Source organism: Cuculus canorus, chromosome 1 (assembly GCF_017976375.1).
Source record: "Cuculus canorus isolate bCucCan1 chromosome 1, bCucCan1.pri, whole genome shotgun sequence".
NCBI lineage: Eukaryota > Metazoa > Chordata > Aves > Cuculiformes > Cuculidae > Cuculus > Cuculus canorus.
In genome coordinates, this window is record NC_071401.1 from 76,376,050 (window position 1) to 76,399,711 (window position 23,662).

General features: G+C 39.4%; 1 protein-coding gene across 7 annotated transcripts in view; it reads left to right on the forward strand.

The window, feature by feature from the left end:
• Nucleotides 1-23,662, forward strand: part of WWC3 (WWC family member 3) — a 106,391-nt gene that overhangs the window by 19,333 nt on the left and 63,396 nt on the right. For all 7 annotated transcript variants that reach the window (XM_054082120.1, XM_054082206.1, XM_054082448.1 and 4 more), the window contains exon 2: nt 22,739-22,848. In XM_054082120.1, the coding sequence (XP_053938095.1) occupies nt 22,739-22,848 (110 nt within the window). The remainder of the gene's footprint in view (nt 1-22,738; nt 22,849-23,662) is intronic.

The window sequence follows — 23,662 nt, forward strand, 5'->3', positions numbered from 1 at the left end:
CCTCTTTTCAAATACTCTATAGAAAAATGCCTTTTAAGTTTTTCTTCCCAGTCTTCCAAAATCCTGCTTTAGATGCATTGCCCTGTCTCACAGCTGCAATGCCTTTTCTGACCTCCTCTTCTAGTTGTTATGTACTGCCAATTCTAAAACATTCTTTCCCTCTTTTATTCATGCCTTTCCAAAGCAAGAGAGAGTATATGGTTCTGTGATATTGGTTTGGGATTTGGGAGATAAGGGTTCAGTTCTCTGCTGCATATTTTTTTGTGTGATGTTATTTTTTGAACTCCTTGAATCTGGTGTTCAGGTGGGTACTAGTTATGGTATTTAACTTCATGTTTGTGTTATGATTATAAATGAGTAATATGATTGTGTTAATACAAATAAAACAAGAGTAATGTAAAGATTTAATTTTTTTTTTTTTTTTTTTTTGCTTTGTTTGCTTTCACGCTTTTCCTTTGCAAAGCACTTTCTAAAATGGCTATAAACTGGAGAGGAAAAGATTTAGACTAGACATTAGAAGGAAACTCTTCTCAATGAGGATGGTGAGGCACTGGAACAAGTTGCTCTGGATGCCCCATCCTTGGAACTGCTAAAGGCCAGGTTGGATGGGGCCTTGAGCAGCCTGATTTAGTGGGGGGGTGTCCCTGCCCATGGCAGGGGGGTTGGAACTGGATGGTGTTTAGGTCTCTTCCAACCCAAACCATTCTATGATTCTATGAAAATTGGTGATACTTCGACACTCTCAGTTATGGCTTTCCAAAGGCAGAACACATTGGTTCCTGAGTCTTGTGTTACTTTGCCTAGATATTTGAAGTTAAGTTTTGCTGATGATAGTACAAAGAAATGTAGCAGTGAGCAAGCTTGGTTTGAGGATGCAGTGGTGTGGTCTCTCTCTCCCTCTTTCCCCAGCTCCTTTCTGCCTTGCTATCAAAGACAGTAGGTGTAATGTTTTTTTAAGGAGCATTAAAAATTGTTCATTTATTGATCTTCATAGTCATATGACAGTTGTGCTTGCCAAGCTCAATAAAATAAATGCAGATGGTTCTTGATTTCTGCAAGTGTACTTTCTCTCATGTTAAGCTGTGTCTTTAGGCTATTTAGCTTGAGGTAAAAGTTTTCCTTGTATTAGGTTGATTGGGGCAAGTAGTAGGTGTCTGCCACAGTACAGAAGGGTTGGCAGCTTAACCTGTAGCAGTTTTGTTCTGGGAAAGCAGTAGCCATAAAGTTATCAGAATGTTTTGGAAATTAAGATGCATACGACTGTTGACAGCATGTGATAGGAAAGACTTTAATTGTAATGAGTGTCGAGTAACCCTCCAGTTTCTCCTCTGCAACACTGCATCATGCAGCTGTCAGTGTTTGCTGCTCCTGTGCTAGCTCCTGGAGCTGCATCCAACTTTTGCACTGCAACAAGCTTGAGGAGCATGTGCCGTGAGGCAACGCGGTGATGCTTGTTTGGTGCTCGTGCAAACACTGCTGGTGCAGGCCATCCTCAGCTCTGGAAGGCTGAGATGGCTCCCAGTACTTTGAGACAGTGTTTGTGTGCTTTCAGGGAGGAAATGTGGAGACTTAAGAAAGGAGTATTTTTGTTGTTTAGTTAGCTATGTATTTTGTACAGTCAAAATTTATGCTTATAAAAAGCTTGTGATTAACAGCAATCTAAAGGGAACAGAGTAATTTGTGCCATTAATATATATGTATGTGTGTGTAAGCATGTCTGATCTGGAAGGTGTGTTTGAAAATGCTTTTGTAGTTCTCTTGTTTTGGAAATTGGAGAGCAAAGTGGTGTAGGTTCAGAACAATAGAAGAATGTTCTGGGCTTAGTTGTACAAAATACATGAAGGTGACCTGCTTGCTGAGGACAAGGTGAGTTTGTTTTCATGGCTGCTTATGAAGGAAGCAAGAAACAAAAATAAAATTGATGTTGGATCTCTGAAGACAATGATTTTGTTTTCTATTCTTCTTAACATTAAAGTTCGATCGATGTTAAAAGTTGCCAGAAGAGCTTGTCCATGCTTACAGTATCTTACAATTTCTTTAATATCTGTTAATTTAAACCGTGTCTTAGACAAGCTTCTATTGAAAATGGCATTTAGGTAATTTGTTTTTTTTAAAAAAGCAATTAGAGTCCGTATACAAGAGCTCTTTAAAGATTTTTGTGTACTTTTCAACTGTTCTTGGATCACATAAAATGTTACATTGTGAAATTGTTTTGGCTCAGCTGTCAATAAATTGTGTGTTATCCTTTTAAGTATTCTGGATTTATATTATGGCAACAACGATGCCATCCTGTCCTTTGCTGCTGTCAGCATTCATTTTCTGGGAAGAAGTGAGTGCTGAATAGTGCTCCTTTTATGTCTTTGCTGGAACTTTGAAAAGTACAGATTATTCCATCAGTAGAAATGTGCTTGCATCCATGGATGTGCGCCCTCAGTGTTGCTGTACTGCCACCTCAGAAAGCAGGGTGGTTTGGAGATAATCTTAGATATTCTGCCTTGCACATTGCCCTTTGTTTTAGAGAGGTTGGGGTTGGTTTGGTTTTTTTTTGGGGTGGGGCGGGTTTGGTGTTCTTCCCCAAATCAGCAGTCCACTTGAAACCTGACCAGTGTAATTTTAAAATCAGTGTATTTATTACTGCTCCTTTGTTGAAAGGAGTTAGGGAAAATTAATTGTTTCCATAAAACTAAATTTTGCAGGGATTATAAGCATTAACTCCTTGTGAGTAAGATGCATTGCTCAATATATTGCCAGAGGAAAGGAAGAGGTCTAGACCAGTCACAGCTGTAAAACTCAGACTTCCATTAAAATGTATTATAGCACTGCACCAGGGTTTAACTGGGTGTGCAGTGAGGCTCCTTGCGTCAGGGGGCTGTTCCGAAAAGAGACTGAAGATGATCAGATAGGCTGAAAAGCAGTGCTGCTGAATGGCAATTAAAAATAGCTTGTTAATTTGGAGAGTGGAAGTAGATTTCATGGAATAAAATTTATTTAACTGATGGTATCTTTGTTTTATTCTAACTAGAATTTGAGGGCAAAATTGTCAAGATTAACTTCTTGAGGACATTAAACACTTAGGATCAGACTTTCAACTATGATGATGAGTAGGGAAGGGATGGACTGAAGACCTTTGCTCTTCTGACAGCTTCCATCTTCAGAAGTTCCTTGCCATCATGCTGTGGCAGTATGAAATCAGAAAATCCAAATCCTGTGAATGAGTGCTGTGGATTTAATGCTGAGAAGAGCTGAGAGTAGCAATGTATGTAAACATCTGAGTTCACTTGTGGGGAAGTAAGACCTGCAAAACAAAGCTAGAGGAAGGGTGATGGCAGAAGACAGGCTTTCCTGGCAGCAATGGCAGTCTAGGAAACGGTGAGAAAATTTGTTCTTCAAATTAGTTGTTCAGTTGTGGCGTAAGTGCAAGATGGGGGAGGAAAGAGGGAGTACTCCTGTATTTCCGCAGCTGCCTTATGTAAGGGTGTCGTCTTGCTTGGTGGGTAATAGTAAAAGGTTTTTAGAAAGTGTTACTACATGAAAATGTGTGGAGCAGAGTGAGTGCCTAAGAGTCATTACCACATTTTTCTGGGAATTTCCTGTCATGCTTGTATGCTCTCCTGCCTTCCTGTACGCCATCATTTCCCTTTCAGTTCACTTGGGTTTCCTAATAGCCTTTGAGGAGCTGGTGGTAATTTTTTAAGTCCTGGTTTCTTAAACAGACTTTAGTCACAAAGTTTTCAGCACACATTAGGCATCTGCTGTCTGGAATAGTAATTGTGGTTCAGTCTGCTTCATGCCCTCCTTCTACTGGATCTCCTGAAGCATTGCTCATCAACCCAACTAAGCAGGCAGACTTACAACACTTCTCAACACTGTGGAATTTTTCAAGCTACTAACGGATTGAATCAGTAGATGTTTCAATATTTGGAAATAGCTGGTATTGTTAGGAAAAGTTTACCGCCTGTCTCAAATTTTGCTGATCAGCTCCTATGTCCGTGAGATTCTTCTGCCTATCATCCTCGCTTCAAAGATCAAGAGGGTCTCATTGATGGTTAAGTCTTAGCCATGAACAATTTTGAAGAAAGGTAAATTGGGAGTTAAAGAAACTGGAAGTTTAGATGCTTCCTCTGCTAGTAATACAAAATGTGAAATGCGGAAAACAGTTAGAATCATAGAATCACTAGGTTGGAAGGGGCCCACTAGGTCATCGAGTCCAACCATTCCTAACACTCCTTAAACCATGCCCCTCAGCACCCTGTCCACCCATCCCTTAAACACCTCCAGGGAAGATGACTCAATCACCTCCCTGGGCAGCCTATTCCAGTGCCCGATGACCCTTTCCATGAAAAATTTTGAAAATGAAAAGATCACCTGTTCCATGACTTTCCCCAGCACTGAGGTCAGACTGACAGGCCTGTAGTTCCCTGGATCCTCCCTGCAACCCTTCTTGTAGATGGGCACAACATCAGCCAGCCTCCAGTCCAGTGGAACTTCCCCAGTCGGCCAGGACTGCTGGAAGCTGATGGAAAGGGGTTTGGAAAGCACATCCACCAGCTCCTTCAATACTCTTGGGTGAACCCCATCCGGCCCCATAGACTTGTGGGTGTCTAGCTGGGCAAGCAGGTCTCTAACCACCTCCTTTTGGATCACGAGAGCCTCATTCTGCTCCTTTAGGGAATAGCTTCCCTTACTATTAAAGACTGAAGCAAAGAAGACATTAAATACTTCAGCCTTGTCTTCATCCCTTGTCACTGTTGTTCCTTCTGCATCCAATAGGGACTGAATATTCTCCCTAGTCCTCCTTTTCTTGTTAATGGAATTGTAGAAAGATTTTTTTATTATCTTTCACAGACTTAGCCAATTTGATTTCTAGTTGGGCCTGAGCCCTTCTGATTTTTTTCCCTGCACGATCTCACTTCCTCCCTGTAGTCCACCCAAGACGCCTGTCCCTTCTTCCAAAGCTCACAGACATTCCTCTTCTTTTTGATGCATCTCAAGATCTCCCTACTCAGCCAAGCTGTTTTTTTTTTTCTCCCCCGCCGGCTCCTTTTCCGGAACATGGGGATGGCTTGTTCCTGAGCTGCTAGGATTTTGTTTTTGAAGAGTACCCAGCCCTTGTGGGCTCCCTTGCCCTTAAGGACTGTCTCCCATGGGAGTTTGCTAACCAGCCTTCTGAACAATCCAAAGTCTGCCCTCTGGAAGTTTAATGTGACTGTTTTGCTAATCCCCTTCTTCATCTCACCTAGAACTGAAAACCCTATCATCTCATGATCGCTTTGTCCCAGGCATCCTCCAACCGTCACATCCCCCACGAGGCCTTCTCTGGTCACAAACAGCAGTTCCAGGAGGGCACCCTCCCTTGTCGGCTCACTCACCAGTTGTGTGAGGGAGTTGTTTTCCACACACTCCAGGAACCTCCTAGACTGCTTCTTTTCTGCTGTATCGTACTTCCAGCAGATATCAGAAAGATTGAAGTCTCCCATGAGGACAAGAGGTAGTGATCTAGAGACTATCCCCAGCTGTTTATAGAAGAGCTCATCAGCTGCTTCTTCTTGGCTGGGTGGTCTGTAACAGACTCCCACCACAATATCTGCCTTCTTGTGGGCTCCTGTGATTTTAACGCACAGGCACTCAGTCCCTTCCTCACCGTAATTGAGCTCTAGGGTATCAAAGCACTCTCTAACATAGAGGGCTACACCACCTCCCCTCCTAACTTTCCTGTCCCGCCTGAAGAGTTTATACCCCTCCACGGCTGCACTCCAGTTATATGAGTCGTCCAACCACATTTCTGTGATGGCAACAACATCGTAGTCTCCTTGCCCTACAACAGCTTCCAACTCTTCCTTCTTATTGCCCATGCTGCGTGCATTGGTGTAAGTGCACTTCAGCTGAGCTGGCAACCGTCAGCCCTCATAAAGGGAACAGAGTTCATTCCCGATTGGACTGGTCCTTGGAATAGTTTAACTCCACAGTGCCAATTTCATCCTTACTGTTCCCAGGTATAATCACCCCCACTTGCTCTGTGGTGATATACTGGCGGTCCTCTCCAGCACGCCATCTCTCAGTTACTGGAGTCCCACTTCCAGGCTCACTCCCAACTAGTCTGGTCTTGTCCCCCTCCCCCTTCACATCTAGTTTAAAGCCCTATTTAAGAGCCTAGCTGGATTTTTAGTAAGGACTTCAGTCCCCCAGGAGACAAGTGTGTCCCATCCCTAGTAAGAAAGCCTGACGAGGCTTCTTAGCATCATTAATCTGACAAGGCTTCATAGCATTTCTGTGGGCAAGTAATTTTCTGTATTTTAAGGAAAGGAAACTTTATGTTCTTTCTGCTGGCATTAAGAAGAGCTTAAATTTCTGCTGTGTCATACATAAACCCGCATTTCTCTTCTGAATGCATCTGTCCAACCTGCTTGTTACTCAGTACCAGACAGGGCTCTTGGAAATGCAGATTTTTTTCCCCTTCTTGATCCACTTATTCTCCTGCAGTTCATTTAATCTGCATTTCTGATGTCTTTGTGGCTTTTCTGTTGTTGCGTGTAAGTGCTCTCTACGTTAAAGACAGACTTGATCTTATTTGAGGAAAAAAACCAGAAGCTGGGTGGAGAGATTTTAATCACGGTTACTCTGAAAAAAATACATTTTGGTGAGCATGTTGTTGAGGCTGTCTCTCAAAACACAGTAGCTCTCTCTTTGCACACCTTTTAACGGTTGTTTGGTCAATCAATCTGTATGCGTGTTTAGTAGTTCATTTCCTTCATGAATATCCTACTGACTTCTGAGTAACTCCCAGTGTGTGCTGTTTTTCTTAACGAGTCTTAACAGATAAATGGATTAATTAGGTGGTTTCCAAACATGTTATCCATGTCAAGTTCCGATGTTGTTAATGAGCGGTGAAGGAGGTGTTCATATCTGGGATTACTGTTCCTAGGGACAGCAGTACCAATGCTTAGCAGTAGATATTCAAGGGTGCTTTTGAGGTTTTAGGTTTTGATTTACTATATACTTGACTTTCTCAGAAAAGAATCAGACTTTTAAAATAGACTGTGTTCTTCCCGCGAACTTTATAAGGCTCCTTGAGATACAGATCCTGGTGCCTGAATATATTCTCGGTAACTTAGATACTTTTGTGATGTATATTTAAGTTTTTTTCATATTTATTGAAGTGCTGTAGGCAAACATAGACACATTTTAAAATGTCAGGATTAGAGGTCTGCATTGGTAGTGTTTGAGTGGGTTTGTTTGGTGCAACCCTCCCCAAAGAGTGAGGCTTAGTATACTGTTAGGATACAGCAAGTTGGACTAACAGCTTTTTCAGAACAGTAGGAGATCTTGCTCCCTGCTTTGTCCTCTACATTGCTGTTTTGGTCATCTGATAATGAAATAAACTGATGCCATTCAGGAACTGTGGGGGGAAAAACCCCAACAAATCGCTACTTTCCCTGTCACATTTTTTTTGTGAGTTGAAGCATACTACTGTATGAGCAGATGGATGTTGCAACTAGTAGTGCTATGAAATGATGGGATTGTGTGTGGGCAGCAGAGGGGACTGCATTTGAAGGCAATAGGGCAATGGGAATCGCTTCATTTTGCTAGTACCAAGCTGTTAATCCAATTTTCATAGAAAACTGAAGGTGGAGTGTATGGTGTACTTGGAATGGAGCGCACAGGGGAGAACAGAGCTGTATTCGGAGTCTTGGAGAAGAGGGATGTAGAGGGCAGCATCATTGGCTAGTCCCGTCTTTCCCCATCCTGCTGGTCAGGCTGTGGCGTGTTCATGCTGCTCCCAGCCAGTCCGATCTGTTCCATCTTGACTGTTAGTCCTTCCTGTGCTGCTTCTTCTCTGTGTGTGCCTCCCTGCAGCATTTATTGCTTTCTGATTGTCATCTCCTCTTCTTCTAGCGTGTTGTTCCCATGCTTCTCATCCTTCTGTATCACAGTGTGCCTGCTTCTTTGTTTTCCTCCATGGCGTTTAGGTGCTACCAGGGACTGCATTGAGACTAGAAGGAGAAACTGGCCTTTTAGTCTCTGTTGCCAGAATACAAGGAGTAGGGAGCAGAGTTGTACTGGAAATGTTTTTCTGGAGCTGCTCCATGCAGCTGGAGCAAGCCTTGCGATGTCCTGGCACACTGGGGTTGGATGGGTGTGTAGCAAGGAGAGGTCCTGAGAAGCTGGCACAGGTTCAGTAGAGATTAAATCTGCAAAGAACAGGGCTTCCGTACTTCACAGAGTTATGTTGAGGATGTGCAACAGTGCTCTCCCTCTTCCACTCCCTGATGCCCTGACCAAACTTGAATGTTTTTCCGTGGGGATAGTAGGAGACTTAAAAAATTCAGTATTACTAGTGCTGAGATTATCTGGGAGACTGCTGTAGGAATTCTAGCTAGGTGGTGGGGAGGGACAGCATTTTTTCCTCTGCCTCATTGTTTCAGAAGGCTGAGCTGTTAATTAAGTTCTCACAAGAGATGAGAATGAGGCACACCCTCGGGAGGGAGAACTTAAGCCAGGAAGGCTTCAGTCTGGCAAAATCCAAACCAATCAAAAAATTGCCCAATGAGGCAGTGCCTAACGAAGCATACCAGACTTCCTGATAAATGGGTGGCACTGTAGTAATGTGTAGATGATACAACTTTATAGTACGGCAGTATTTGAGTACCTGCTACTTTTTGTTTGTTGGTATGCAGTACTTCTAGATAAACCCTTTAGATACTTAGATTCAGAGATATACATCTTTTTCATTATAAACAAACACTACTCTTACCACTATGGAAAATATGCTCTAGGTCAACCACGAGATGTTGGGCTAGATGCAGGAACTACCAGCTAAAGTTTTGTGGCCTAAAATTATGCAGGAGGTCAATTATATGATGACAGTGGTTCCTTCTGACCTTAAAATATGGACTTGGACATCTGGGGCCGTTCCGTGCAGCCAGAGTGGAAGGGGTCCCTGCAGCTCTGACTTAGTTGAAGGCTCAAGACTAGGACAGAGAGCTGGCTTTCTGCGGCTTTTAAGCTCTCCTTACCAGTAGTGGAGCTGCTCTTGGGTATGGGGAATTGAACACTGTACACTGAAAATATCTGCATTTACTAACTGTGAAGGAATGTATAAATATAGAAAAATATGCAAGTGCAAAAGATTAGCCCCCCAGATATGCTGCTGTGTGGCGGTGCAAGGGAGGGTTGGATGAGGAATATCCAAAGGGAACCTTTGGAAGAGACTGCTACAACTTCTAGAGGGGCTTGTCATTTACAAATGATAATAATAATAATGCAAACAACAGAAGTCATCTTCCTGAGTTGCTGTAAATGGAAGCGTGTTTTTAACACTCCTTCTTTTCTAACACAAATGTAGGAAGCTGGCAAAGTAGCTAATTCCAGTGCTCTAGAAAAGTTTAAAGTGAAATAATCTAAGGAAACGGAAGCCTCTATTTTTAACCTTCTCAGTCATGGGAGACAGGGAGGAAGAAGAGGAGGCCATCTACTGTCGAAGTCTTTTTAGTATGCTACTGTATAAATTAATCTAATTACCACTGCAGTTTTAGCGAAGACATACCTGTTACTTGTGGGTGTTCAGCTGTGTTCGAATTCAGATCACTGTAGGTTTGATGGCATGTTGTCTTGTGTAATTGTGCTTTATCTCCTGTTGATTGATATTTGAAATTTATTTTTTTTTTTTTTTACATTCCCATTTTTGGTAGATAAAAAAATTTATACTGTAAAGAAATCCCAAACCATTAGTTGTGCTGTCTGACTCTTTGATTTAGTTTCTTATACTGAAAATGGGTTTTTCTAATAGTTCTAAATAGTTTGTATATGGGGTTTGTGCAGATTGTCTTAAGGTTTTTTTTTTTCCTTATTGCACTATTACTATTCATAAAAAGTACATTATGTGGCTGGATTTCTCTGTATTTTTCACAGAATATTTTTTATTCCTGTATTTTAGCAAAAGCATGACAGTGAAATGATGAGTAATTCCTCTTATTGCTTATTTGGAAGTACTTTATTGGTCTGGCTTAAAGACTAAATATAATATATTGCAGAACTTCTGGCAACCATAGAAGTAATAGCATCAAACTTCATAACTTCAACCTTGTAAAAAAAAAATTCAGATAAACATAAACCTGTAAAACTGTCTTTTTCTTTAGGATATATTACTAAATTGCTAATAGTTATTGGGGAATACACTGCATTAGTTTGCAAGGTTAGCATTAAGGAGAACCATAGGAGGAAAGTGTATTTGGGAAGTAGCAGTAGTACTGGGATAGTTAAATATTGGGGAAATAGGGGCTATATTTTCCTGAAAGCTTGAAAATTACCATATGACAACAGGGTCGACCTGGTCTCTGGAAGCAGTTGTAAGATTTTAAATACATGATTTTTAAAGAATCTTCTCCCCTGCATCTACATTACTGTTATGTATTTGTAGTTTACATGAATTTGTATTCATGACTAGTAGGTTGAGAATGTTAAGAATCAAAAGCTTAGAAATGATATAAACTAGCTTGTCATAAAGCATAAATAATTTGGCAGCTAGATCTGTTATTTTAAAGTAAAGGCAAACAGTGAGCTGTGGAGAAGAAAATGTAGCAAGGCTGCAAATCATTGCAGGAGCATTGCTTTATTCCTTAGGTAGTTACTGGGCCTTAAAGAAATAATTGTACTTAGCAGGGGAATTATTGCTCCAGCATTATAAATGAAGGAAAGATTTTAGAGAGATGTGCTTTCGTTTGTTAGATCTGATTGGAAAATCTGTGCTTAAAATGTTTCTTTTTTTCTTTAGTGGGTTTATTTTTAGACCACTTTTAATACCTTAAAGCTAACTGTTAACTGCTTTTGTAATGGTAGTTAAAATATGGAGCTTTTAAATGAATTGGTTAATTGAGGATATCTGTACGTGTATGCTAATGTATACAATATTCACTGATGGCCATCTGTTGCCACTTCTAGGGACCTGAAATATGTGCCTGTGTGTGCTTGATTAAGGGTATTGAACTCCTAGAAGAGCAGAAAAACCTTAAATAATGAGGTGGCTGCCGTAGATCACCACTTGCAAGAAATGGAGTCCGAAACCACAAGCATCAAAGATCCTGTCGAAGTATTTCCACTTCAGTTGCTTAGAGCTAAGTCAAGCTTAATAGCTCTTCAGGCAAGTGATTGAAACTGTGCCCTTGGAATCGCGTGTGTGTGTCACATGAGTTGCACTCTTTCACCCCAACATAAAGTATTGCTTTATGAACATCGTCCAGAAACCTAAGAAGAAGCAGTCTGGAAAGCCTGCGTTAGAGATCTGTGCTGTGGTTTGGGCAAGGGTCTGCTGGAGTGCAGCCTCTCACTGGTCGCAGGTTTCCCTGTGTGCCCATGGGCACCCACTCCACTGAGGGTTTCTTGGGGCCAGGACTGTGGGCTTTCACAAGGCAGAATTTCTCAGCTTTACAGGCAGATTCAGTGCATGAGATTGCAGTAGAACAGAAATGGTACAGAAATCCATAAAACTTCCAGGAATGTGGTAATTAAACATGTTTGAGAAATGTCATAGGTGGTACTTTTAGGAAAAATACAGGGCAAGTGTAATACTGTTTTCAAGCAGGTTGGAGGAGGAGGAGAAGGAGAAAAGCTTTTCTGAAAGGTTAGATGAGAAACTTCTGTCTTGAATTTGTAATACTAGCATACATTGTAGACTTTTCTGGGTGTGAGGCGTTTGTTTACTGTTTTACCTTGCAATTTGTTTTCAGTAGAATGTATGTGAAGTCATGGTATGCATATTCTTTTGGCACTTATCTACACATCGCTTTGTTCTGAGACTTGAAAAGAATGGTCTCTTGAATATATATTTTTCCAACCATTGTTTTATACTCAGTCCAGTTGCATTTACTTTTTCCTCCCATTGTTTGTCATTTGCTGCTTCATTTCTCTGGAAACGGTTTCTGGTAACTTTTAGCATGTGTTTTCTCTTTTATTAGTATTGTTGAGTAAAACTTATTCGTGCAAATAGTTTCCTGAAGTTAATTTAAGTAAAAAAGAATTGAATATACTCCAAGTATAGTAAGATCTTTAAGATCGGAGCTTAAAATGTTTTAAAACATCAAATTACGTAAATTTTCACTGATAATAGCGCTGAAATTGTTTGTGCACATAGACATGAGATGTCTGTTTCTAATCTCAATGAATCTCAGTTTGCCTCTTGAGGAACCCTAGTACTTAAGTACAGTTTGGCTATAGCCTGTTCTTAAACATTGCTTCTCCCAGACTACAGAAGTATAAAATCTCTTTAGCAGCATGTTTTTTGGCATGTGTTCTAGCGTGATGGTCCTTCACTGTGTATGAGAAGAATTTTCTTCAGTTACTAAGCAGTTGTAGACCGTATCACACTGTTACTGCATGTGTACCTCAAGATTCTGGTGTTAAGCTCTTTGTATCTTCAACTACTTGTCTTCTAGTCAGCCCAAAGATTACCAGTTAACATAAGATTCTCAATTTTGCTGACTGAGGCTTGTCTAAAGTAATTCAAAGTGTTTTACAGTGCTTGCTTTATTGAAGAATGTTTAAGTTAAGCCTTTTTAATTTGATTCTCTAATGGTATTTGGACAAATCAATAAATTGCACGTGTGTGTGTGTGTGTGTGTGTATACACACAGATACATACACATATAGGTATTTAGCTATTTCTGATCTGGCTAGTTGGTAAAGAAAGAAAGATAAATCTAAGGGAGTGGGGAAAGCTTCAGTAGTGCATAGCTAACCATGACAAATGTACAGAAACTTGAATTACCGATGGCTGTCAAAATGTTTTAGAAAAATCTCTGCCCTTTTGTTCGGGATAATCAAATAGACTTCAAAATTATGAAGACCAGTTAAGTTTAGCAACATCCGACTTAAGTGTAACAAGCTGATCAGCAAATGCCATAATTTTTCTGGATACAGGATGTGTGAAGTTAGTGAGTGAACATAGATGGGAAGACAGATTTGAAAAACTTTACTAGTTTGCTTCTGTACTGGACTAGAGAGAGCCAAGATACCTTAATGAACCAGAAACGAAAGAGGCAATGTAACAGTGAGGATGTGCTAATCTTTTTTGATATATAAACTTGGAGTGATCCTGCAAGAGTCTGCAGGGAGTGCAGATAGTGTCTTGTAGCATTTAAGCCATTTTAGTTAGTTGTTACTGAGATGTAAAGCTTATTTTGGTGCCCCTTTTTCTTCTAACACAGTACTTCATGGACTTGAATTTAGAGTTTTATGTCCCATTTTTGTTCTTCCTTGTCTGCTGGAGACTTGCCTTTTCTTATCTTCTTAATTTTCTTCCTGCTTTGAATTCCTCCTGTTATTCTTGTTCATGTGTGAAGTGCTGATTACTAAGAACTTGCTGCTAAAGTCTCACAGATGTACCTTTTCATGCTTGCTCAGATGCCTATCGGGAAATGGCAGGAAGATGCGCTGAGTGGTTTAGGTTGAATGTTAGGAAAACTTCCTTTACCCAGAGAGTAGTGGAGCAATGGAACAGGCTTGTCAGGGAAGTGGTTGTGGCGCCAAGCCTGACAATATTCCAAGAAGCATTTGGACAATGCCCTCAGACACGTGTGAATTCTGGGGTTGTCCTATGCAGGAACAGGAATTGGACTAGATGGTCCTTGTTAGTCCCTTCAGGTCCCAACTCAGGTCATTCTATGATTCTGTAACTTCCATTAGGGAAGTACAGGTGTTTGCTCCTCATCTGATAGTTGTCTACAGAAGTTGTGACCAGCAGTCAGAAGAGAACAATTTTGTGTATGCACAGAAGCATGTATACTGACTGTCCTCTGCTTAAGGGTCTAGCAACTCTTCTGTGATGGTTTAGTTAACTGGTGGGCAGGATTGCAGCCGAGGAAGCAAGTCAGAAATTTGAGTACTCAAACCAGAAGACTCACTGCAAAACTAAGGATACAACTGCAAGCAATTTGTTAAACTAAACTGAACATAGAAATAGGTCTTAATACATTCTGAGGAAATGGAATTAGGACAGCTGTGTTACTTGCTCTTCTCCAGCAGAAAGTTGCAGGGATATGGTTTGCAGGCTGGAAGAAATAAAGAGATAACTGCAGGGCTGGCCTACACTAACTAGGACCTTAATTACCAATAGTGTGTAGTTGGGGAACACTGTTATTCACAGAAGTTGGTGAAAAAATTATAAAAGTTGATTCATAATAGGTGAAACTAGAACACTACTTGTCCACTTTAAAACTGTGCTGTGTCTAGATAGGTGTAGTGTTGGGTGTCTTGCACAGGTGGATGAATTAAGCTTGCTTCTGATATTCTGAAATTTCCCATTAAATTTTCCTTAACTTTGAGTTTCAGCTTTTGATTTTAATCTGTTTGGTTTTTTTCTCAGTCTCTCTCAATACGCAAGTCCTTGAGAAGATCTTATAAATGTTTAGATATTTGGAGTACAAGTCGTATCTTGCATGTTACTTTTCTAGCTAAGAACATATTCAATACTAAGGTCCAATTTGACATCAGTTTAGTAGAAGCATAGTCTCCTAGTTTCCCTCCCTTAACTGTCTTATCTGCTGCATATCCCTGCTGTCCTCCTCTTATGGCTCATTCCTAGCTGCCATACGCAGTTTTGTCTCTTCTCTGGTACAGATGTCAAGTCACCTGCTGCCCTGACTATCTTCAGCCAGTCCCGCCAGCGACTGTCTCTGCCCTGTCACTTGTGTCAGGTTCTGACTGGTGGCTTTGTAGAGTTGCCTGTAACTTCAGGCTATTTTTGCATGCACAAATAAAACATGTTTTAAAGTGCTCATGGGCAGTCTTACTTAACCCTTCTGCCTGCAGTTGTTTTATTGTTTACCCTCTGTAAAAAAAAAAAAAAAAAAGTAGAAACAAAAGCAGTTTTCTTAAAAGCACTGACTTTTAACGTGGCTGTAATTTTTGAAAGAGGAATTTCAGTAATCTTGATTAAATATGGGAGAAGAGAAGGCTCAGGGAAGATCTTATAGCGGCCTTCTGGTACCTGAAAGGGACCTACAGGAAAGCTGGAGAAGGGCTATTCCTAAAGGCTTTTGGGGATAGGGCCAGGGGGAATGGGTATATACTGGAGAGGGGCAGATTTAGACTGGACATTAGGAAGAATTTCTTCACCATGAGAGTGGCGAGACACTGGAACAGGTTGCCCAGGGAGGTTGTGGATGCCCCATCCCTGGAGGTGTTCAAGGCCAGGTTGGATGGGGCCTTGGGCAGCCTGATCCAGTGGGAGGTGTTCCTGCCCATGGCTGGGGGGGTGGGTTGGAACTAGATGATCTTTAAGGTCCCTTCCAACCCTTACTATACTATGATACTATGATATTTTCAGCAACAATAGTCCGTAGTATTTGTGTTCTGAATTTGGATGTGGATCGTGGCTGCTGTTGAGAAATGGATAGCTGCTTGGAAGGCTTGACTGCTTGTGTGGAACTATTTCACCAGTTCATGAGCAACTGGACAAGTTATGCGAAAGCTGCAGTTGGACATTTTATTTTATTTTATTTTATTTTATTTTATTTTATTTTATTTTATTTTATTTTATTTTATTTTATTTTATTTTGTTTTATTTTGTTTTATTTTGTTTTATTTTATTTTATTTTATTTTATGTTTCAAAATACTTAGCCAGTATTTCTTAGCTGTTATGGTTTTGAGCAGTATGATGAAGGCTAATAACAAAAGTATATTCTCTGTTATTGCTCGTTAGTAGATGTTTATTGTTTCTAAAGTAGTGAAAGGAGGTTAGAGGGTGCCAGGTATGTTTCTCGTAGGTGTTTGTAGACAGTATAAACTTCTGTTACTTCTTCATTCTAAGTCAACATATTGTACAGATTATCTTGCTCATAGATGCAGCTTCACATATGTTTTGCAGCACAAAATCTAATTGTTGAGGGTTTTAATGGCCACCTGCCCTATTATCATTACATGTAGCAGTGAATATGTTGCATGAGATTAGCAGTTTTCATCAATACGTGTATAATAGCCTATCCATCAGAAAAGTTTTAGTAGATTTAAAGAAATGTAAAGGGACTGCCTGCCATGAAGGAGTGAATCCTTCTTGGTTTGGAGTTCATTGATTCAATGTAGTGCACAACACAGGATGTGATGAACTGAAATGCTGTAGGAAAGAAATCATTCCATCTAGGTTTTGGGTGCCAAAACAGAGAGTGCTCATACAGTCTCATCAATTCAATGAGTTTTTAGAGCATTATTTCAATTTTTCCTGAACGTTTTCCTTCAGCATGTGATAGATAGGTGATACCACTTTTCCTGACCTACGTAAGCTCAGGTGGCTCTAAGACAAAGGCCGTTATGGTCTGAGGAGTATGATGGCTGGTGAAGTTACTGCACTGTCCAGTTGCATAGGTGTTAGACTTGCTTTTTAACCAGCTCCTGAAGCACTGTAGCTTTACAGAGTGGAGTTAAAAGGAACTGCCACCAGCTTGTTTGCCATGCTGTAAGCAGTGGCAAACCATGGCTTGGGAGGTGGTAATCAACAAATTACTCAAATATTTGTGGGAGTGACATGCTTGTCAGCTGTCTCAGCATAGGTTGTCAAGGTTTGTAACACCATGTGCTAAAGGCAGTTAACGCTTGTTTCCATTTTAAAAAAAAAAATTAAAAAAATCTTCTAATAATGAATGCACATTTTTCTCTACACTTAAATATGTTTATTCATTAGTGTAGCTGGCTAATGCCATCCTATGCCTTCAGGTTTTTGCACATTGATGTACGCTGTGTTGCCTGATGTTACTGTAAGATTGAGGCAAATATACCGATCTGACATTATTAGCACTCTTTCATATTAAAAAAAAAAAAAGAAAACTACTGAAAAATATGGTGTGGTCTTGAAAAGATTGAATTTCAAGTGACCTTCAGAAGAGCTGGTGGTGTTATTTCCTTGCTGTAGGGTAGCATTTATTGCTAAGGGAAATGTATTCCAGCGATGACTGAATACAAGTTACCTTCTTTAAGTCTTTGTCCTGAACACAGAATCTCGTTTGTGCAAGTTTCTCTCTGGTCATCTGTATTTTGGATTTATTTTAATGATGGATTGAGTAGAAGTCCATTAAGTTATTTCATTCAGAATTCAAAGTTAAATTAAGCAGATATGTAATTTGGGTTAAGAAATAGAATTTATAAAGGATTTTTTTATCTGGATGCTATACATACAGTTTGGTGAACTTTGATGTACTTTTCGCTAAGCAGTCAGTATGGAAATTGCCAAACCTTATTTCAAAATCCAACTCATTTTTATGACTTGGCTACTTGAGAAGAGCGGAGTCCGTAGTAGCAGATAGACTGAGGAAAACTATGCTGTACTCCTGAGTGCTGTAACGGGGGTCCGGAGTTCACAGATACGTTTGCTGCAAAACAAACCAGTCTGTGCTACCCCGAGCTGAGGCTGTGTGGGTCAAGCTGGTGTGCAGCTGTTTCTGAAAGTGTAGGAAGCATCTTGCTTCAGCAGCGTGTGAGACATGTCCCTGCCCTGCTTGCTTGGTGGAGCAGGAGGCAGTGGCTGCTGAGGAGGGGCATGCTTTCTTCAGGGCAGCCTGCTTGGAGGAGCAGGGTGGGTTCATGGCACAGCTGGATGACCACAAGCCCTTTGTGTGTCTCACAGAGAAGGTCCTGTGGGCCTGAAGAGCACTGCTGCCCAGGCCTGTGCCTTAGTGGTGGAGGATGTCCATGAAATGCCTCCAGGACTGCAGTGTGACTTTTAAAAACAAAATAACAACCATCCTCCCCTAGAGAGTAAACAGCTCTTCTTGCCCCTGAAACAACAAAAAACACGTCTGCCATTCCTTCTCAGTTTCTTGGTTTTTTTTTTTTTTTCTCCCTCTGTGGTTAGAGGGAATAACAGCTGTAAAGACAAGACAAGAGGATTAGCTGAATTTTACAACAGTGGTGGCTATAACGTAAATTCATGTTTGAAGGGAGGTAAGAATAAAAATGCCTAGCTGAAGGCTTTTGAGTGTGTGTATGATTTCTCATTTTCCCTTCTCTCTTTCTTGTCTTGTGACATTTCAGTAATAGCGTAATAACTTTGGATAAACTATTGCTAGGTTTATCAGAATGTGTAGTTCTTTTCTAGTTACACTGTTACTAATTTTTGAATTGCCTGGTATTTTTCAGATCCCTAATGTGGATTAGTAAATTTTCCTAGCCTGCAATTCCCATTTGTCAGACAAACCTGTCTATCCCATTAGGTGGCTATTGAAACTGAGATCAGATTTAAGAGAATGTTTCTCCTAGTTGTCTATTGAGGAGTATCAAATTATATTAGACATTTTCTGCCTCTGTTGTTGGTCTTCCCCAAAAATCAGGTACAGAAATAAAAGCACTGTTGACAGTTGCTGTCCTCGCATCCTTCTCTCAGTCTCCTCTGCAGATGGTGGCTTTTCTTCAGAACTTGATGGTTTTTCGTAGTTAGCCCTCATGATTAAGGTTTCCTCTTAATCCAGACCCACTTTGAAAGATAAGGTGACCCCGGATGTAGTTTAGGCATCTAAATGCTGTCTGAGAGATGGCAGCTAGTTTGCAGTGGTGTTTTAGCTTTAGAAACACATTTTCAGTTTCTTGTTCAAGGGCTTGCAAAAACAGGCTCTGTCGTAATTTAGTTCCTCCCAGGGAAATTTTGCTCTATTAGACCTAGAGATTTCAAGCAGTTGTGGACCTCTGATATGGTATCAGGGCCACAGGAAGACTGAGGATCTTGTCTAATATTTTCTGATTCCTTATGTATTTCGTGATCTGGTTCCGTTTTTGAAAATCTGTGACAAAGAAGTTGCTGCCCTGTGCTAGTGGTCAGACTGTGTTTTGGAGAGCTGAAGTGTACCTTTTCTTTGAACCCAGAACTGTTCCTTTATTATTTAAAGGAGGGGAGTTGAAATAAGACTCTGTTAATGAGTTACAGTAAAGCTGAGAGCAGTTTTGCAGGAATGTATCTAAAATGGTATTTAGCCATTGCCTTTTGAGTCTTCTTTCCTTCCCACTCTCTCCCTGCTGTTAACTGATGCGTTCAAGAAATATCTGTTGATGGTGCATATTCAGAAAGCTGTAGTAACCTTCTGTGTATAGGTAATGGACATGAAATAAGTACACGAGGAGGATGAACACCTCTTAGTCAAAAACAGTTTCATTGAACTGTTCACTTTTATTTTGTAATTTGATTTCTGTATTCTAACTGTTTAATTAGATGTTTGATGAAGAGAAAATATTAATAAAAACTGGCTTCTCAGGTATGTCTGTTTTACTGCAGACAAATACCTGACTTCCATTTCTTCTTAACCAAAATAATTAATTTGAGCAGAGTTAGGGGTGACAAATCCAAGGTGCATGACAACGCCCAAAGATTTTTCTCTGAGCTTGGCGTGCAAGATTTGGGTTATGGAAGCTTTCTTATGTGTTTCTGTATTTGCTTTTGGAGGGTTTCAGTGTTGCAAAAGATTGGGTGCCTAATGGCTGGATAGAGTCTTTACTTTTGGAAAGGATAAATGTTTCAAGATAATAAAGAATCAGCAAATCAATTAATCTGATATTATGATTGGGTCTTTGATATATGCACAATTGGCCCTCAGATGACTGTCACTTGTACCTCGGCCATAGATATAGTGACTGCAACCGGTTAGTGTTGTAAACTACTTCTGGAGGGATTCTGTCTTCAGCTGGAAGTTCAGAACCTTCTTATTAGTATCTGTCAGTTGTCAGGCGCAGGGATGGAACAGGGTGGGATTCACTGATAGAACATGAAAAGAGATGATCGCTTGTGACGGATAAAATGCCTTAATTTGTTTCTTTACTACTGAGGATTGCATAGTTCAGGGCAGCCCTAGTTATTTTTTTTTATTTGAATAAAGAAGACAGCATTTTTGTTCACTCTTTGTTTGTCTTTATAATGCTTTGAAAATTATAACAGGTGTACTTGTAGCTTGTCTTTTCTGCTTCTGAATAAACAATTGTACCTGTTCTGTTTTACAGTGCTTAAGCTAATTAAAAAAAAACAAACCAGAGGGTAAAGCAGTATTTCCAGGAGATAGTTAATTTCAGCAGACTAGTGCTGTCATATGTGGCTGACCTCCAATATCTGTATCTCCACCTGTTCCATTTTGTTTTTATTGTTCTGGAAGCCCTTAGTTTCCCTAAATGGAGGAAAAAAAAAAAATTATCTTCAGAGTTGTGCTGGTTAAACCACAAATGTAATTTTTCTGTTGACTTAGTTAAACCAGTGCAAAACATAGGGAGAAACTTCTGATTTTTAGTTTACACTTTGCATGTTTTGACCTAGATGAACTGAATGAAGAAGGTTCAAGCTGCATAGACATAAATGGGACTGAATTAAGAATCAAAGTAATGTTATGCTTTGTCTAAAGAGAATCCAGTTTGGAGCAACTTTGAATTTAGTTTAAAGTAAGCAACATTGAATTAATAATAGTTCAGATAGCTGAAAGACAGATTTTTATGTATTCTTTTTTGTACAAGGTTTTCCTCAATACCCTTAATCAAACTGTTTATGCATGCTATGTTACACTGGAATGAAAACTGGTTAGACCAGTATTGGCTTTCTTCAGACTCCCTTTTCCAGAAAGTTAGTATTGTCCTTGTCCTGGAAGTCTTAGTCCTGGTGGGATGGTGGAGAATGATGAATTAAAGTTCTTGTACTGTGGAAAACTGTTGTGTAGAGCACGTATCGTGCCGGTTTTATTTCTGAATAAAGGGTGACGATATGTTTATATAATGGGCAAGCACGTCTCATAACTAATTCCAAAGAAAATGTTGTCTGTAGTGTGGTGATGTAGAAGCTGATGTCTAGACTACTTTGAGATATTGTAAACGTGATGTCTTCAGAACAAAACCATGAGAGTTTAAGAAAAAAAATGTTGCATGTTATATTTTTAATATTTGACTGAATTCCAGGGAGATGAGAATTATTTTGGCAATATTTTGATCTGCCTGAGTGTTAAATGATTTACTGAAAGAATGCATATGCTAGTCTATACTAACATCTTTTGAGTACCGCAGCATGATTACCTGATGTGAACAATGTATTTGTCAGTAATGGAAAACTTTTTCTTAAATAGTGGTGTGCAAGCTTATGTACACTTCATCTTATTAAACTATGTATACACGTTTGAGAATCCATGGTGTAGTATGATCAAGATCTTTTATTATTTGACCTAAATAACTTGATCTTTGTAGTGTTGTACAGAGCTGTTCAACACAGTACACTTATGATAGTACGATAATTTTTTTGTTATTCTACTGCAGTTAATTTCAAACACTTCAATCTCAAAAATACTGAAATAGATTTAGGAGGCAGGTGAATGCAGTTTTACCATTTGCTATGTGCAAAGCCATGTGCTTTCTGTAGTGGTTGAATGCCACGCTTAGTGCACATATGAGTATAGCTGTGGTAGTGTCTCCGTCATTCAAAGTCTTTACCATTTGATTCTTGTGGTTGGTTTTGTTTCAGAGTGGGGAAGGACTTTAGTTCAAAGACAGATATATTCTAGTTCATACAAAGTTATTGTTTTATATAAGTGTTATCAGCTGAAGTACAAATACCTATGTCCCAATGATACCTATTCCGCAGTGTATTTGTAAGCATAGTCCAAATGTGGTATCAGGAAACCTTAATTGGATATTAGAACATACAAGTGAAATTTACATTTTACACCGAATAGTATTATGCCATGGGTTATGCTGAACTTAAGTCAGTCCCTAAATTAATGCAAATGTTTAGTGTTTGCTAAGCTGTCGTCCTTGTAGGGATTAGAAATGCCTCAACGAATAAATGTTGAAAGTGTTGGATCTGTGTGCTGCGTCTATTTGAAATGACTATATTAGTAGCTTTTCTGTAAAGAAATTTTATAGCAGATTTTTCTTGGGGGTTAAGTAACAATTAAAATGATGATTTGGAAAATAAATGTGCTGAACCTTAAAGACTTTATATTTGCATCATTTGTTCGTTTGAGCTTTATTTATATACCTTGATATTCTAAAACAGTGGTGGTTTAGAGACTTTCTGCAGAATTGTAACCCAGTAATTGCTACATTTCTGTCAATACTGAAATTGATGTTTTGGTTTTCTATTACCCATGGGTCTATCAAGAGATTTCCTAGCAAGGGGTGTGATATTTTAAGCTGCTAGATAGTAATGCAGTTACTTGGTAGTTGCTATTTCTGCTCCAATGGCTTCAGAATTCCTTAGAGTTACTTGCTTGCCTCTCTTCTTTTTGAGAGAAAGGAAGTAATTTGGATGGATATGAACCAAGAGAATATCATTAATATTTGGAAATGTATAATTGAAAAGAGAAGAAATCCATTATATAGTGCTTTTTTAAAATTTTACTTCATTTTTTTAAGGACAAACAATTATATTGCTTTGACACCTTAAAGAAGTTAAAGCTTATAAGGCCTCTAGTAATTTTTAACAGCAATGAACTCCAGCTTCACGTTTGTTCTTTGCAGTATGGGAGAAAAACTGGCAGGACTGCATGCCATTGTAATTAAACTGTTAAACATAGAAACTTGAAGGGAGAAGCTTGTCTTACCTGTTTTGAGGGTATCTGTCAGCATATTTAAATGAAATTTTATTTTGAAACTGTATGTTTGTAATTGTTAGCACATTCCTAAGCAGCACAACTAGTTTCTGATCAAATAATGGAGTTATCTTCAAAACAGGCAATAGCATTCATTGCACTGTAAACTCTGCACATTTTGTATTTATTTGTGTTATTTTTATTTTTATAGGATTACAAAGCCATTGACATTTGCTGACTGTGTCGGTGATGAGCTTCCTTTAGGATGGGAAACTGTTTACGATCAACAGATTGGAGTTTATTATATGGACCACATAAATCGTGAGTAGATGTATGATTACTTTGAGGAATCCTAGCAACCTGATGTTAACTGATGGCGCTAACTTGATTTCCAACACCATTTATGCACCTCATGCTACTGTGAGAAAACATATGCAAGTGATTTTCTTGCAGTATGTATTTCCTCATCTTTCAAATGGGGGCACAGTCCTTCCATTTGTAAAGAATTTTACGAAGTATGATTGAGTTATGGCATATAAAACTATTTTGTTTTGCTTTGTCACACAGTGGAGTGTCAGTGGTTTTGTTGTTGACTTTTGTCATGTGTCAGTTCAGAAGATTTTTCATGCTATACTCTTGTATTTCTTATTTTTCCAGTCATCCATAGTTCACTCTTCTATATTGAAAAACAAAATACATTCTGAGAGATAAGTGCTGATTTTTAGCTAGAAGCACTGTGAAATACAATAGTTTCATCCTCTCTTAAGCAATGTATGTTTGTGCTTTAATACAGTACAAAGTGCTATCAAAAAGGCAACCAATGTCCCTTTTGGAAACTAAGAGGCAGAAATTTTCAACATTTTCCCTTTGGGACTATTGCTGAGCTTTGCATCACCACTGTCTGACACATTTGCCTGTTTTGCTTTTAAAAACCTGTCTTATCTTTACAGCTTTGTACTACTGCTGCTGTTACTGTTGTGCTGCTATCATTAAGCTTCTTATCACCAATGAGTGAATGCTTTCAATGTTGTGGGAATTAGCTCTTGGTGGGAGGGAGTAAAGAAGAAAGTAGTTATATTGAGTTATCACAGCAATGGTAAATAGTATAATCTGCAAAACCAACCTCAATACTATC